At 45.3% G+C, this 16423-nt stretch overlaps 1 protein-coding gene across 1 annotated transcript; it reads left to right on the forward strand.

The window, feature by feature from the left end:
* Window positions 1-137: 137 nt before the first annotated feature.
* Window positions 138-11548, forward strand: VCP (valosin containing protein). The gene is made up of 16 exons (XM_005884009.2): window positions 138-293; window positions 479-651; window positions 1714-1856; window positions 2325-2455; window positions 2967-3098; window positions 4653-4755; window positions 5359-5492; window positions 5572-5707; window positions 6292-6404; window positions 6810-6974; window positions 7065-7187; window positions 7448-7660; window positions 7851-8159; window positions 8434-8589; window positions 10636-10790; window positions 10957-11548. The coding sequence occupies exons 1-16, from the start codon at window positions 153-155 to the stop codon at window positions 11060-11062; spliced, it is 2433 nt and encodes an 810-aa protein (XP_005884071.1). The 5' UTR covers window positions 138-152; the 3' UTR covers window positions 11063-11548.
* The last annotated feature ends 4875 nt before the right edge of the window (window positions 11549-16423 follow it).

The raw sequence follows: 16423 nt of genomic DNA on the forward strand, positions 1-16423 counted from the left end.
TAGCTAGCATACTAGCATCCAAGAGCTACTGGAATGGGAATTGTAATACGTGCTAGGTATTACTCTTCATGACCTTGGCTGAATTTCCACTTCATCTACTATTTCTTTTCAAGTGTAAGTTTTAGAAATTGGTGGGTCCCCAAGGTTGGAGTATGGGACTGACTTCATCTTATCTTTGTAGTTCAAAAGGTGATGACTTATCAACAGCCATTCTTAAACAAAAGAATCGTCCCAATCGGTTAATTGTCGATGAAGCCATCAATGAGGACAACAGTGTGGTGTCCTTGTCCCAGGTAAGTTAGGTCCACAGTCCGGTCTTTCCTTATTTCACTTAACCTGAGGGTTTTTCCCAGGATTCTTTTCTCATTTTTCTTGCAGTGACCACAAATAGAGTGGGGTTTACTGGGAATCCCAACCTCCAGGGCTGCTGCTTACCCCCTGGCCCAGTGACCCAAAGGCCTTAACCTTGTTTCCTCAGCCCAAGATGGATGAGCTGCAGTTGTTCCGAGGTGATACAGTCTTGCTGAAAGGAAAGAAGAGGCGGGAAGCTGTGTGCATTGTGCTTTCTGATGACACATGTTCTGATGAGAAGATTCGAATGAATAGAGTTGTTCGGAATAACCTTCGCGTACGCCTAGGGGATGTTATCAGGTGTGTGTGGGGTTCTTGGCCCCTCAGGGATGGGAGGCCAGAGATAGCCTGCCTTATAGGCAGGACCCCTATGAAGGCCTTGGCAGCTGCAGGTATCAGAAGCCTCCTAACCATGGAAAGACTTATGTATCAGAGTTGGTTTTAGGCTTTGGTTTTGCCTTCTTGGGACTTTAAACATTTCTATGACTTTCTTAATGCCTTTTTTTCTTTATTATTTTCTATAAGACGTATAACTTATCACACCTTAGACCCTGGTTTATGATGCCATTTGAGGGTGTGTATCTGCCAAATAACCTCACTACTGTGTTAGATTAATGATTTGTGTTAGGGCTCAAATGAGGTGGGAGAGTGGGTGTGGAAGTTGAACTCCTAGCAGGTCTTTTTAAGGATCCAAATTAATCTAGGAGAGAAGCATAGTTTGAGCTAAACCCAGGATAGCTGCTGTCTGAGTGATTTTGGACTTAACTTTAGGCAAGAGGCTTTTCTCATCTTGGAGTCATCTTTAGCTACTGCTACCCAACCACCTGTTAACTGGCCATGAATATCAGACTTCTGATTCTTTTTTTATAGATTCTCGGTTTCGTGTAGCTTTCCTCCATAGAGGGGCTTAGTCACTTTTCTCAAGGTGCTCTGACCACCTGACTTGAGATTATTTTTTCATTTCTATTTCTCTGACCCTGGCGCTTAACAGGCTAAGACCTCCTTTTCAATATCGGGTCACCAATATCCAGAATGGGTCATCCTTGGATCTCTCTCACTGAAGACTATCTCTCCTGTCTTCTTTGTAGGGGTTCTAGATGTGTGGGTCTTCCTTTTAGTTCACTGATTGGGAGCGGGCAGCCCTGCTAATGACTTCTGCCCTTTCCTGAGTGTGACCTTTCTTAGTTCTGCTTGGCTGTTCCTTTGTCCTCATTCCCACTCTGTCCTGCCTCTCTTCACCTAAAGCCATCCCTGCCTTTTCTCTTTCGCTCGCCATCAGCTCTCTGTGCCAGGCCCTATCGGACACCCAGTGATTGGGGCTGCAGTGTGGTTGGTAATGTGGAGTCTGCTTGTCATCCTCAGCATCCAGCCATGCCCTGATGTGAAGTATGGCAAACGCATCCATGTGCTACCCATCGATGACACGGTGGAAGGTATCACTGGCAATCTCTTTGAGGTATACCTTAAGCCATACTTCCTGGAAGCTTATCGACCTATCCGGAAAGGTGAGAGACAATTTTAGAGACTGAGCTTAAGGATGGCTGTTTGTGGGAATACTCGTCAACCTTAGAACATCTGTCTCAGTCTCATATGTGTGTATACATGTGTATTCTCTCCTTCCCCCTGCCCTCCTTCCCACTCCCCTGTTACCCCATTCCCCCTCCCTGCTCCAGGAGAGTAAACTATCTTTTTAATGTTTAGCACAGCTCTACCATTGGTGGGTGTTGTAAAACCCCAGAAGTCAAAACCTTATGGGCTTCTGGCACATCAAATTATTCACTGTCCCTCTTGAGAGTCAGAAGGAAACTTCACAGGCTAGCTTTTCTCCTCTTGCCTGATGTTTAACAGAATCATGGGGGGTGGGGACAATATCTAGTGAATTTGGAATTCTAGACTCCAGGTTCTGATGAATAATTCTCCCTTAGTCTTATAGTTCACACCTCTAACTGCCCTCGTGCTGATTGTTCTCATAGGAGACATTTTCCTTGTCCGGGGTGGAATGCGTGCTGTGGAGTTCAAAGTAGTGGAGACAGATCCCAGCCCTTACTGCATTGTTGCTCCAGACACAGTGATCCACTGTGAAGGGGAGCCTATCAAACGAGAGGTGAGTCCTCTTTCTGGTCCCAATACTGGACTATATGATATTCAGTGGGACAGTCATGTGGTGGTTGTCAAGACAGGGTGCTCTTTGGAACTAAGCTTCTTCCAGAGGTGGGAAACCTCCCAGTTTTTCATTTCTGGGCTTAGGTGTTTCTTAGAAGTATCTGATACCAGTAATTTAAAAAATCTAGTTAGAACCAAAAGGATCTAAGTAGTTGGACTATATTTTGAAGAAGTGATGCTGGTGATGGAGCTGGAATTTCCATTTACCAGAAATTCTAGCTTCAGGTCTTAGGTGAGCCCTTCCCAGTAAGACTGAGGATAGTGTGAGAGGGAAAAGCTGTGCTAGAAATCTTTGCCTTGGGATTTTGAGTTGTTCTTTGAGGCACAGTCCTCTTAGAGGAGAGTCTTCAATTACAGCAGATTTTCCCACACCAGATTGTGGAAGGATTTAAAGAAACTGCTTTTGCTGATAATAATATCCCTGCCTTCTCCTTTGTCTCCTCCATATTCAGGATGAGGAAGAGTCCTTGAATGAAGTAGGCTATGATGACATTGGTGGCTGCAGGAAACAGCTAGCTCAGATAAAAGAGATGGTGGAGCTGCCTTTAAGACATCCTGCCCTATTTAAGGCAATTGGTGTGAAGGTGAGCATCTGGGGCTCTGAGGGATATAGTCTATGGTGGTGATTAATATATATATATTATATATATAAAATAACTTTATAGATGTAAAAGCTATTCTTATGAACCCTATAAAAACAAATCTCACCATAGTTTGCTAACCGGTCTAGAAGAGTGCTGCCCAATAGAAGTAGAAGTTAAGGAAATTTGCAGTGTGTTAAGGGTCCTGAGTCTAAAACATTTGAGAACTGCTGGTCTAGAATGGAACTTCCCAACCATTTCCATGTCATGGGATATACTGAAGATGAAATTATTACCCCTTCCCCTAGTATGCACCGTATAAATAACTCTATCTTCTGTGTGGGCACTTCCCATGTGTTGCCTGTGGATGAGGCCACAGAAAAGACAGCTTCAAAGAGGAAAACTTGGGATTGGCGGTAAGGAAAAGCATTCTAACATAATAAATCCTGAAGGGTTGTGATTACTGAAGTGATTGAGTCTCTGGCAACACTTTTTCTTGAAAATGTATTTTTATTGATTTCAGAGAGGAAGGGAGAGAGAGATAGAAATATTAGTGATGAGAGAGAATCATTGATTGGCCACCCCGTGCACACCCTAGACTGGGGATTGAGCCATAAACTGGGCATATGCCTGACCAGGAATCGAACTGTGACCTCCTAGTTCATAGGTCCACACTCAACCACTGAGCCATGCTGTCCTGGCTCTGGCAACACTCTTTTGAGTAAGCTAGTCCTTAGCCCTTGTAAAGTCAAGCTCTTGGACTAATAGCCTTTTGCTTTTGTCTAATGCCAGGATCTTTAGACTCGATTGCAGTAGTTTCTTGGTTTTCTCTGCCCTTTATTTCCTATCTATACTAATAATCTATACTAATAAAAGGGTAATATGCTAATTAGACTGGATCGACTGGACATCTTCCGGATATCCGACTTCCTTCCGGACAAAGCCACGGTGGTGGGGGCCGAGCCAGGGGTGGTTAGGGGCGATTAGGCTGGCGGGGGAGCAAGCAGTTTGGGGTGAGATCAGGCTGGTGGGTGGGGGGGCAAACAGTTAGGGGGCGATTAGGCCGGCAGGGGAGAGCAGTTAGGGGGTGATCAGGCTGGCAGGGGAGGGAGTTGGGGCCGATTTGGCCAGCAGGGGAGTGGTTAGGGGGCGATCAGGCAGGCAGGTCAGTGGTTAGGAGCCAGCAATCCCGGATTGTAAGAGGAATGTCCAACTGCCCCCAAGGAGTCCCAGTCTGGAGAGGGTGCAGGCCGGGCTGAGGGAAACACCACCCCCCCCACCCCCCCGCACGAATTTTCTTGCACTGGGCCTCTAGTGCAAGTTATAATCATAGATGTCAGCCTTCTATCAGTATTTTCCCTGCTGATAAGGGGAGTGAGTGTGGCCTAAAGTAAGCTGTCTTCCAGCAGCTATGGCTAAGGACTCAATTTTACTGGTATCAGGGTTGAGCTGTGATCCTCACCCTCAGTAAAACCCTATTTAAGCCATGTTAGGCTGGATGGGGTTGGGAGAAAATGGGAGTCAGAACCTAATTATATTCTCTGTACTGGTCCTCAGCCTCCTCGGGGAATCCTGCTCTATGGACCTCCTGGGACCGGGAAGACTCTGATTGCTCGAGCTGTGGCAAATGAGACGGGGGCCTTCTTCTTTTTGATCAATGGTAGGAAACTTGGTTCACCTTGAGTTTGGCTGGACGTAATTCTGAGCTTAGCATGACCCAGTCTCCTGAGCTGGATAAATCATGGACACATTTATTTGCACGCATGCTCTTGTGTATACTTTAGCATGTTTTTTGCTGCTGGGATGCATTATAGACAAATAAGCAACAAGGGAAAGATATTTTCCTCTTGTTCCCCCAATATATCCCTCTTTGAGAAGGATTATAGACAGGCTGAAAACATTTATTTATTATAGAGGGTTTGGCGGAAGGTCAACTAGATCTTTAAGAATGCTATTTAGCTGTTAGAGGTCCAACTGGTGTGCTGCTTCTGCTCTGGCCAGAGGTCCTAGAGCATTTTCTATCATCTTCACACTTTCAGCTCAACTGTGAGACAAGTGTACTAGGTCCCTTGGTTTCTCTCCAGTCTGGCCTCTTGGTTATCCTGGGATAGTGGCTAATAGAGTCTGTGAAAAAGTAGGCAGAGGTTATTTACCATCTTTTCATCCAGGACCTGTCTCTGGTCTTAGTAAACAAAATATCTGCTTTCATTTGGGAATGAGGAAGGATATAGTTTGTCATTGACTCTATTCTGAATCCTTTCAGGTCCTGAGATCATGAGCAAGTTGGCTGGCGAGTCTGAGAGCAACCTTCGTAAAGCCTTTGAGGAGGCTGAGAAGAATGCTCCTGCTATTATCTTCATTGATGAGCTGGATGCCATTGCTCCCAAAAGAGAAAAAGTAGGGCTTTAACCCAGGGGATTAATGGGGGGTTGAAAGGTCTTGACTTCACTTCTGACCAGATATCCTGTCCTGACAGACCCATGGGGAGGTGGAACGGCGCATTGTATCACAGTTGTTGACCCTTATGGATGGCCTTAAGCAGAGAGCACATGTGATCGTCATGGCAGCAACTAACAGACCTAACAGCATTGACCCAGCCCTACGGCGATTTGGTAAGGACCCCAAATTTCTTTAAACTCTGTCCTTGCTCATAGGGAGGTCATAACTCTACTTGGCTAATTTTTTTTTCCTTTTTAAAAATTTTTTTAATTGATATCAGAGAGGAAGGGAGAGAGAAAGAAACATCAATGATGAGAGAGAATCATTGATCAACTGCCTTCTGCAGGCCACCTACTGTGAATCAAGCTCAAAATTCAGGCATGTGCCCTGACTCTGAGTCGAACTTATGACTTCCTAGTTCATATAGGTCAGTGCTCAACCACTGAGCCGGGCTTTGTTTATAATCTTTTTAATCCCACATCTGTCATTTATCTAAATCATCTAATCCTGCTCATTTCTTGAAGCTTTTTGTAGTGAAAGGGCCCAGCTGTCCTTTCCCTTACTTCATGCCCTGTCTGAGCCATCCTGATATGCCTGAAACTGAAGGGTTTTTCAGGACATTGGACACATGGGAGTTTGAGTGCTAACATCAGAACAGTCCTGGGTGTAAACTAGGATGGTTGGTCACGTTAGGCCTATCCCTTCTTTCCTTTGGACCAGAAATAAGCCCTGTGTAAATTCACGCGTTGTCCCACAGGTCGCTTTGACAGGGAGGTAGATATTGGAATCCCTGATGCTACAGGACGCTTGGAAATTCTTCAGATCCATACCAAGAACATGAAGCTGGCAGATGATGTGGACCTGGAACAGGTGGAGTAGTGATGAGAGCTGATCGGGAGTTTTAGGATATCTATTTCCAAGCAGTTGAAGGGAACTGTCTAGGAATATAAACTTAAGATGTGAGGAGACTGATTTTGATTTTGGGGCAGAGAAAAGGAAGTGATTTGAGATTGAATCCAGGAAACGAGTTGGCATGTTCTTGGTTGACATTGTATTAGAACAAACCAGAATTTTGAGGGCAGCTTTATTTCCAGGCCCCAAGTCCAGGTTTGAATACTTAAGTCTAGCCTCTGAATGGACTGCTAGTATGTCTTCTAGTAATTGGGAGGACCCAGAAATAGGAATCAGGGGAAGGGACTAGGATTCTGTTGTCTTTTACCCCTTAAAGCAGCCAGGTCTTAGAGACAGTATAGTAAGTAGAGTTTCTCTCTGCAGGTAGCCAATGAGACTCATGGGCATGTGGGTGCTGACCTAGCAGCCTTGTGCTCGGAGGCCGCTCTGCAAGCCATCCGCAAGAAGATGGACCTTATTGACCTAGAGGATGAAACCATTGATGCTGAGGTCATGAACTCCCTGGCAGTAACTATGGATGACTTCCGGGTAAGGACTGCACTGCCCTCTTGGGTTCACATATGTGCACTTTCATGCCTTCCCTTGCAAATTTCATTTCCAATTTTCTTTTTTTTTTAGTGGGCCCTGAGCCAGAGCAACCCATCAGCATTGCGGGAAACTGTGGTGGAGGTGCCACAGGTAACCTGGGAGGACATCGGGGGCCTGGAGGATGTGAAACGTGAGCTTCAGGAACTGGTCCAGGTAGGGTATCTTGGTTCAGGATGAGTCATTGCTTTAATACTTTGTAACTGAACTGGTTAGTCTTGGGATGTTGGCACATTCATTGCAGGAATTTTAAGAAAATAATTCAGGAATCTGCTATTCTCAGGTCTGAGGCACTAAAAGAACCTGCTAGGGAAACTGGTTCTTAAACCAGGGGATGGTAGGGGTAGGCTTCTGTTTGGTTAGGTTTCTTTCAAACTGTGGAGGTATCCCTGAACCCTCTTTCTTTTTCCTTCTAGTATCCTGTGGAGCACCCAGACAAATTCCTCAAGTTTGGCATGACACCCTCCAAGGGAGTACTGTTCTATGGGCCTCCTGGCTGTGGGAAAACCTTACTGGCCAAAGCCATTGCTAATGAATGCCAGGCTAACTTCATCTCCATCAAGGGTCCTGAGCTGCTCACCATGTGGTTTGGAGAGTCTGAGGCCAATGTCAGAGAAATATTTGACAAGGTGAGCTACAAGCAGTTGGGCTATCTATTCACTTGCTTGAAGGCAAGATAGAAATGGAGGCTGTTTCTTTGGGAGAGTTAAAAACATCTCATTCTGGCAGCTCAGCTGGAACAGTGAAGGTCTCTTTATTTTCCTTCTCAGGTCTGAGAGACCGTATACTAATGCTTGAGTCCATCTGTCCCTCCCATAGGCCCGCCAAGCTGCCCCCTGTGTACTGTTCTTTGATGAGCTGGATTCAATTGCCAAGGCCCGTGGTGGTAACATTGGAGATGGTGGTGGAGCTGCTGATCGAGTTATTAACCAGATCCTGACAGAAATGGATGGCATGTCCACAAAAAAGAACGTTTTTATCATTGGCGCAACCAACCGGCCTGACATCATTGATCCTGCCATCCTGCGACCTGGCCGCCTTGATCAGCTCATCTATATCCCGCTACCTGATGAGAAGTCTCGTGTTGCCATCCTGAAGGCCAACCTGCGCAAGTCTCCAGTTGCCAAGGCAGGTGCAAGATCATGGGCCATGGGGATGTCTATGAGTCCTCAGGCTAGTGTGGGGTGTTGTTTGGTTTCCAGACAAGATTTCATTGGGATTTCTGGGATTGGGGTTGTAAAGGGAAGATGGAAGATTTGAGGGTGTTAGGAGAATCTAGAATTGGGAATAAAACAGTGGTGAAAGATGGGACAGATTGGAATTGGGAGCGCTGTGGTGGCTCAGAGATTGTGTTTGTATATCATGGGAGGAGAGACTAAATGCTAAGATACTCTACTTTTAGGATGTGGATTTGGAGTTCCTGGCTAAGATGACTAATGGCTTCTCTGGAGCTGACCTGACAGAGATTTGTCAACGTGCCTGTAAGCTGGCCATTCGTGAATCCATCGAGAGTGAGATTAGGCGAGACCGTGAGAGGCAGACCAACCCATCAGCCATGGTGAGTTTGCATCCTTTCCCCAGATGTGCCAGTCATGGGGTGCTGGGGGATAATCCCTACCATGCCCTAGAACTGCAGTTGCCAGCCTTTCGGACCTCATGGGCCACCAGTTGGCGACCGCTGCTCCAAAGGTTTCCTTAAACCAGCGGTCGCCAACCTTTCGGACCTTACAGACCACCAGTGGTCCTCGGACCTCGGACCACTGGTTGGCGACTGCTGCCCTAGAAGCTTGTAAGGTTTTGAAAAGGTCATCCGATTTAGGCATTTAGCAGGGCATCAAAGAGAAAGAGTAGCTGAGGGTTAACTTCAATCTGGAATTATAAATGGATGGATAGATGGATGCTTTCTCTACCTTTTGGAGGGGGTCTGTGACATCCCTCTCGTCTCCCATAAAAGCTTAAAAACTACTGATAAATTAATCCCAGGGAGCAGTCTTTTTTTTTGTAAATATATTTTTATTGATTTCAGAGGAAGGGAGAGGGAGAAATAGAAACATCAATGATGAAAGAGAATTATTGATTGGCTGCCTCCTGCACGCCCCGTACTGGGGATCGAGCCTGCAACCTGAGCATATGCCCTTGACCAGAATCAAACCTGGGACCTTTCAGTCCGCAGGCCGATGCTCTTATTCACTGAGCCAAACCAGCTAGGGCAGGGAGCAGTCTTATAACTCACAGCAATTGGAGTGGCTTCTCAGTGGAAAAGATAGGATTTGAGCTGGGTTATTGAAGGGAGAGTACAATTTGAATAAAGAAAATAAGCCCATATAATCTGCTAAGTAGGATTACAAAAATTGGGAAAACCTGGGTAAATTTAAGAGGGCATATGTTACTGAAAGTGAGGCCACTAGGTAAGGTGTAATTCAGATGTGGTAAACACAGAGGCGTTGATATTTTTCTTATTTATATTTTGTTAATCCTCACCCAAGAATATTTTTTCCATTGATTTTTAGAGAGTGAGTGGAAAGGAGGGGGAGAGACAGAGAAAGAGAAACATCGATGTGAGAGAGACACATCGATTGGTTGCCTCTCGCACCCACCCTGACTGGGGCATGAGCCCTTGACTGGGATCGAACATGTGACCCTTCATTCTGCTGGCCGACACTTTAACCACTGACCCAAACTAGCTGTATTTTCTTTCTAAAACTTGGATTTACTGAGGCATAATCCACATATAGTAAAAATGCACTATTTACATACTTCTTTGACAAATGTGTATAAGTTCTGTAACTATTACTACAGTAGAGATAGAAATTTCTGTCATCCCAAAAAGTTCCCTTGGGCCACTTTAGTCAGTTTCTCTTTTTTATTTTTATTTTTTATTTTTTAAAAATATATTTTACTGATTTTTTACAGAGAGGAAGGGAGAGTGATAGAGAGTTAGAAACATTGATGAGAGAGAAGCATCGATCAGCTGCCTCCTGCACACCCCCTACTGGGGATGTGCCTGCAACCAAGGTACATGCCCTTGACTGGAATCGATCCTGGGACTCTTCAGTCCCCAGGGTGACGCTCTATCCACTGAGCCAAACCGGTTAGGGCGGTTTCTCTTTTTTAAAATTATTTATTTTTGGGGGGTGTAGTTAATCCTCACTCGAGGATATTTTTTTCATTCATTTTTAGGGAGGGAGGAAGTGGGAGGAGAGACACAGAGAGGCACACACATGTATTGGGATTGAGCCTGCAAACCAGTTACCTATCTTTTACTGGTTAGCAAGCCTGTGACCCTTTGGTCTGCAGGCCAATGCTCTCACCACTGACCCACACCAGCTAGGGCAACCAGTTTTTTTTTTTACTACCCTAAGTCCCTGGCAGCCACTGATGTGATTTCTATCCCTACAGTTTTGCCTTTTTCAGAATGTACTGACAGGTTTTTAAGCAGGGCAGTGATTCAGTTTTATTAAGATTGCCTGGTGACTTGCTTAGGTTGTATTGGAGAGGCAGGAAGACCAACAGGTTACTGTAGTAATGAGAGGCAAGAAGGCCAGGGAAGGGATCCAGGCTGAGCCTTAACTACCCTTGTGGTCTGTGTTTACCAACCCTACAGGAGGTAGAAGAAGATGATCCAGTGCCTGAGATCCGCCGAGATCACTTTGAGGAGGCCATGCGCTTTGCCCGCCGTTCTGTCAGTGACAATGATATTCGAAAATACGAGATGTTTGCTCAGACCCTTCAGCAGAGTCGGGGCTTTGGCAGTTTCAGGTAATTAGGCGACAGTGGGCAATGCTTAAATTGCCTTGGGGAATTACACAACCAAGTTAGTGGGAGTCCTAAGGAGGCTAGAGGGGTAGTTGTGAAAGTCCTATACAGGTCCTGTCCTAACCCCTACCTTTAAAATTTTTTTTTTTGCTTCTGCTTTTGTGCACAGATTCCCTTCAGGAAACCAGGGTGGAGCTGGCCCCAGCCAGGGCAGTGGAGGTGGCACAGGTGGCAGTGTATACACGGAAGACAATGACGATGACCTCTATGGCTAAGTGACGATGGCCAGTGTGCTTCGAGCTGGCCTGGCTGGACCTTGTTCCCTGAGGGTGGGGGCGCTTGCCCAGGAGGGACCAGGGGTGCGCCTGCGGCCTGTTCCATTCCTCAGTCTGAACAGTTTAGCTACAGTCAGACTCTGGACAGGGGTTTCTGTTGAAAAAAAAACAAACACAAAACAAAAGCGATAAAATAAAAGCGATTTTCATTTGGGAGGCAGAGAGTGAATTACCAACAGAGAATTGGGCCTTGGGCCTACATCATTTCTCTTGTAGTTGGGGGCAGTGCAGGGATCCTGTGTGGGTGTGGAACCAAGGCACTACCGCCACTCCCCACAGTAAAGCAACTGCACTTCACTCAGTGCTTCTTGAGCCCTCCCTTCTTCCCCCTACCCAACCTGGGCAGGAGGATGAAGGGCCAGTTGCTGGGTGTTTATATAGAGAGTAGGTTGATTTTATTTTACATGCTTTTGAGTTAATGTTGGACTTTTAAAAAAAAACAAACACAAAACAAAAGCGATAAAATAAAAGCGATTTTCATTTGGGAGGCAGAGAGTGAATTACCAACAGAGAATTGGGCCTTGGGCCTACATCATTTCTCTTGTAGTTGGGGGCAGTGCAGGGATCCTGTGTGGGTGTGGAACCAAGGCACTACCGCCACTCCCCACAGTAAAGCAACTGCACTTCACTCAGTGCTTCTTGAGCCCTCCCTTCTTCCCCCTACCCAACCTGGGCAGGAGGATGAAGGGCCAGTTGCTGGGTGTTTATATAGAGAGTAGGTTGATTTTATTTTACATGCTTTTGAGTTAATGTTGGAAAACTAATCACAAGCAGTTTCTAAACCAAAAATGACATGTTGTAAAAGGATAATAAACGTTGGATCAAAATGGAGCCTGAGTCCTGGCCCCTGTGCCTGTTTCTTTTTCTGGGAAGGGCCTTGGGCTACCCCTCACTGCCAAGGCATCTTCCAGTGTAAAATCCTATAAAATTCTGCTCTCTTCCCCTCCTGATTAACATTGGTATGATACTGCTGCCTAGCCCCAATGTCTTCAGTATCACTGGATAGGACCATGGTAGATGGAGGATAGTCTGATGGAGTTCCAGATATGGACAAGGTGGCATCCTTTGCCTACATTTGAGGTGGATGGTAAGGCTAGGTCTGCAGAGAGTCCCCTTTCCTGACCAAAGACTGAATTGGGGTTCCCTCCAAAAACCTTAGGGTTGCAAAAAGATAGAATCTCTGTCTCAAAGTGGATGTTCTTTTGGTGCATCAAAAAATCCCAAACATTCATGCTCTGGTTGAGGATCACTTACAGTTGTGTCCACCTTTATTTTATGTAACTTGTATTATTAAAAAAATAGTGTTTTCTAAGACAAAATTCTAGTATTGGATGTGTTTTTTCCTAAATTAAACATCCTCCCCTGCTCTGTTTTTTCAGATGATTGCTTAAATAGTTTTATCCAGGTATAGAGTGTACTCTTCTTCAGCAGCCACCATCATAAATCATTTAGTGCTTCTGGGGTCAGTAGCCTTACCCAAAAAAGATTATGGTGCAGAGAAAATTATTCACAGTCAAATTTGTGTTGCTTGTCTTAGTACTTACACCAGGCTCTCATCTGGTCTAAACAGATAGAAAATCTTCACCAACATAAGAACATTCTGTCTTATCCCTAGGCTGACAGTCTATCCTTTGGGCTAAAAATAGGGAAAGGTATTTAGTACCTCTGCATTAAGCTATGGGAGCATAACAGAAGGCAAGTGATATTTCCCCATAAATATGTAGAGATAAGTAATAGAAATTTGTGTTGGAATGATTGCTTTGTTTTCACTTGTCACACAGTGTGTCTATATGGAATATAGTTGGAACTCCATAGATTCTTTTTTTGAAATATATTTTTATTGACTTCAGAGAGGAAGGGAGAGAGAGAAACATCAATGATGAGAGCTAATCATTGATTAGCTGCCTCCTACATGCCCCATACTGAGGGCTCGACCTGGATATGTTTCCTGACCAGAATTGAATTGTGATCTAGTTCATTAGCTGATGCTCAACCACTGAGCCATGCCAGCCAGGCTCTGTAGATTCTTAGGAAAAATCAAGATCAGACTTGTAGTGAGAGGCCTAGTTCTAGTGCTGGCACTTGAGCTTATAGCAGTGTAGCTTTCTGATACAGTGATTGACAGTGCTTTGTAAACTGTAGGAAGCAGTGAGGGACTATTTGTCACCTTTCATCTGCAGAAGCCTACATACTTAAATCAAGAAGCAAGTTGTATCAGCAGTCTGTCTTTTTCCCTACAGTGTTCCCAGAAAGAAATTGAAATGTAGTCTTAACTAATCACTTCTTCCCATAGGGTAAGTGCTATGATTAAAAGATGGGTTTTTGCGGAAACCGGTTTGGCTCAGTGGATAGAGCGTCGGCCTGCGGACTGAAAGGTCCCAGGTTCGATTCTGGTCAAGGGCATGTACCTTGGTTGCAGGCACATCCCCAGTGGGAGATGTGCAGGAGGCAGCTGATCGATGTTTCTCTCTCATCGATGTTTCTAACTCTCTATCTCTCTCCCTTCCTCTCTGTAAAAAATCAATAAAATATATTTTTAAAAAAAAGATGGGTTTTTGACTAAGAATATGGCATCAAATACATCACACAGGATCAACAGTATGCCACAGATGGGACTATAAGTCTAACATCTTGAGATACATTTGGATCTAAGATATTGCTCCTACAAATTTCTGTGAGAGTCTAGTGATTATACAATGCCCATGAGGAACACTGACCTGCCGGTCATTAATTTGGTCTAAATGTTTTGTTACTCTTGCCCGGTCCTACAACCTACTGAGTCCTTAAAAAGACAAGAATGTAGGACTTGGATTTTTCATAAAGCTATCTAGAGATGCATAGAGTCATTAAATATTTCTGTGTCAAGTAGAAATTCAGAATTGCATTGTCTTTGACTCAAGTGGTGGTGGGGGCAATAGGTGGGGAGATAGAAAGGACTTTCAGTTCCACTCTTAGCCAGCAGGTGGTGAGTTTTGGACTCAGGCCCTCAGGTTTGGGTTATAAATAAAGCTTTGGAATAGAATAGTGACATTAGTGAGAGGAGACAGAGGAATAATATGTACCTTCTGACTGGCTGTTTTTCTGAACCAGATATAGAGTAGAGGGAATATTGTAGAATGGGAAGAATACTGGATTGGGAATGTGGACTTGACCATAGACTCTCTCTTTGAACGGCTTATTGCCATACTATCAGGAAGCAAGTGCTATTGACAAGGTACACATTGTTATGTGGCTGCAAGGAGGGGTAAACCAAACCAAGATAGGAAAGATAGTCTGAACTGGGCATTGAAGGAAGGTGGGAGACTTGACATGGAGAAGTGCAGGAGAGCAATTAGTAAAAGCACAGAGGGTAGAGAATACAGAAGAAACATAGGTTGGCTAGCAAGGGAGTGCTGGAGTGAATTTGAAGGGGTCAGAAGTCACATGAAGACCCTCATATGCCAGAAATGAACTTTAGTCCAAAGATATCTGGGGGGTTTAGACAGGGAAGTGAGTCAGATTTCAGTGTTATGAGGATTAATTTTTGTGTGTGTGTCAAAAAGCCAAAATTTACCTTACAATTACCAAGTGTACAGCATAGGCAATTCACTTTCAAGATAACCTTTTATTTTTATAGAAGCAATAATGTGCATTGTAAAAATTTAGAAAAAATATAAGCATATTTTTTAAATGAATATTCCCAATAATCAGAGACCACCATCTTTAGTTGCTGTTTTTCAGTCTTTTTCTGTGCATGTGTGTAAATGTGTATGTCTATACATGTGGTGTTTTAAAATCAAAATAAGATCATCCTGCTTTATATCTTTTTTTAACATTAATCTCCACCTTTTCCTTTTATAAGTTTTTTTTTTTTTTTAATGTTACTGATTTTAGAGATGGGGAGAGAGAGATAGAAACATCAATGATGAGAGAGAATCATTAATTGGCTGCCTCCTGCACACCTCCTACTAGGGGTCGAGACTACAACCCGAGCATGTGCCCTGACCGGGAATCAAACCACTCTATGGTTATGGAATGGATTTAAGACATTGTATTCATATTTATTTATATTTATTGATTTCAGAGAGGGAGAGATAGAAACATCAATGATGAGAGAATTATTGATTGGCTGCCTCCTGCACATCCCACACTGGGCATCAAGCCTGCAACCTGAGCATGTGCCCTGACCTGGAATCAAACCGTGACCACCTGATTTGATTAATAGGTCGACTCAACCACTGAACCACACCGGCCAGGCAAGGAATTCTATATATTTTTAATTGTACTGGTAAAATTGGACATCTATTTTGTGGGAGAAAGGTGGGGGAGTTAAATTTTTGCCTACCATACTCAAAAATTAGGTTAACCTAACATCCTATGTAATAAAAGCCTAATATGCAAATTGTTTGACCTCTCTCTATGACATGTGCTGACCACCAGTGGGCGGTGTGGAACATGGTGGGTGTTGGCAACGCGGTGCCAGCAGCGGGCTGCAGTGGAGGTGCTGCTGGCTCCAATGGGCCCCGATAAAAGCAGGACTGCAGCGGGATGGTGGAGCAGGTGAGCGGTGGTGCCAGGCCAACACAAGTGCGAGTGGGGGCCTGATTGCCCCACAGACAGCGACCAGTGGCAGGCCCGGCCCCGATAGAGTGCCCTGCAGGTGGGATGGTGGAGCAGGTGAGGGAGTGGCGCCAGGCCATGGCAGGGTGCCAGAAGGGGCTGCGAGCTTGGGGGTACGAGCTGGGGTCTGATCCCCGTAGGCCACCCTGAGGGACCCCACCTGTGCATGAATTGGTGCACCGGGCCTCTAATCCTATGTAATAAAAGGCTAATATGCAAATTGTCCCCGTGGGAGTTTGCTCATTATGATGTGTGGTGACCACCAGGGGGCGGTGTGGAATGAAGGAAGTCCGCAGCTGGAGGAAGGAAGGCCCGGATCTGCCCTGATTGCCGGCCAGGACTAGGGACCCTACCCGTGCACGAATTTCATGCACTGGGCCTCTAGTCTATACTAATAAAAGAGTAATATGCAAATGGTTGGAACACCCTCATATGTAACAACTGATCAGCTGGAGGCTGCTTGTGCAGCAGGCACGGGTGGGTGGGGACTTGCAGCGACAGGGGAGGGGATGGGGCCATGGCAGAGGCCTCTGTGCGCCTGAGCCAGGGGTCTGCAGGCCTCCCCTGGCTCTGGCCTACCTCTTTGGGGAAATCCATTGAGGAGCCCTGGATGGGTGGGTGGGGCCTACCTCTTTGGGGTGATGGATCGTGGGGCTCCTGCACTGTGACAGAGCACAGGCCAGGTTGGGGGACCTTCCCCGC

Source organism: Myotis brandtii, unplaced genomic scaffold, assembly GCF_000412655.1.
Source record: "Myotis brandtii unplaced genomic scaffold, ASM41265v1 scaffold806, whole genome shotgun sequence".
NCBI lineage: Eukaryota > Metazoa > Chordata > Mammalia > Chiroptera > Vespertilionidae > Myotis > Myotis brandtii.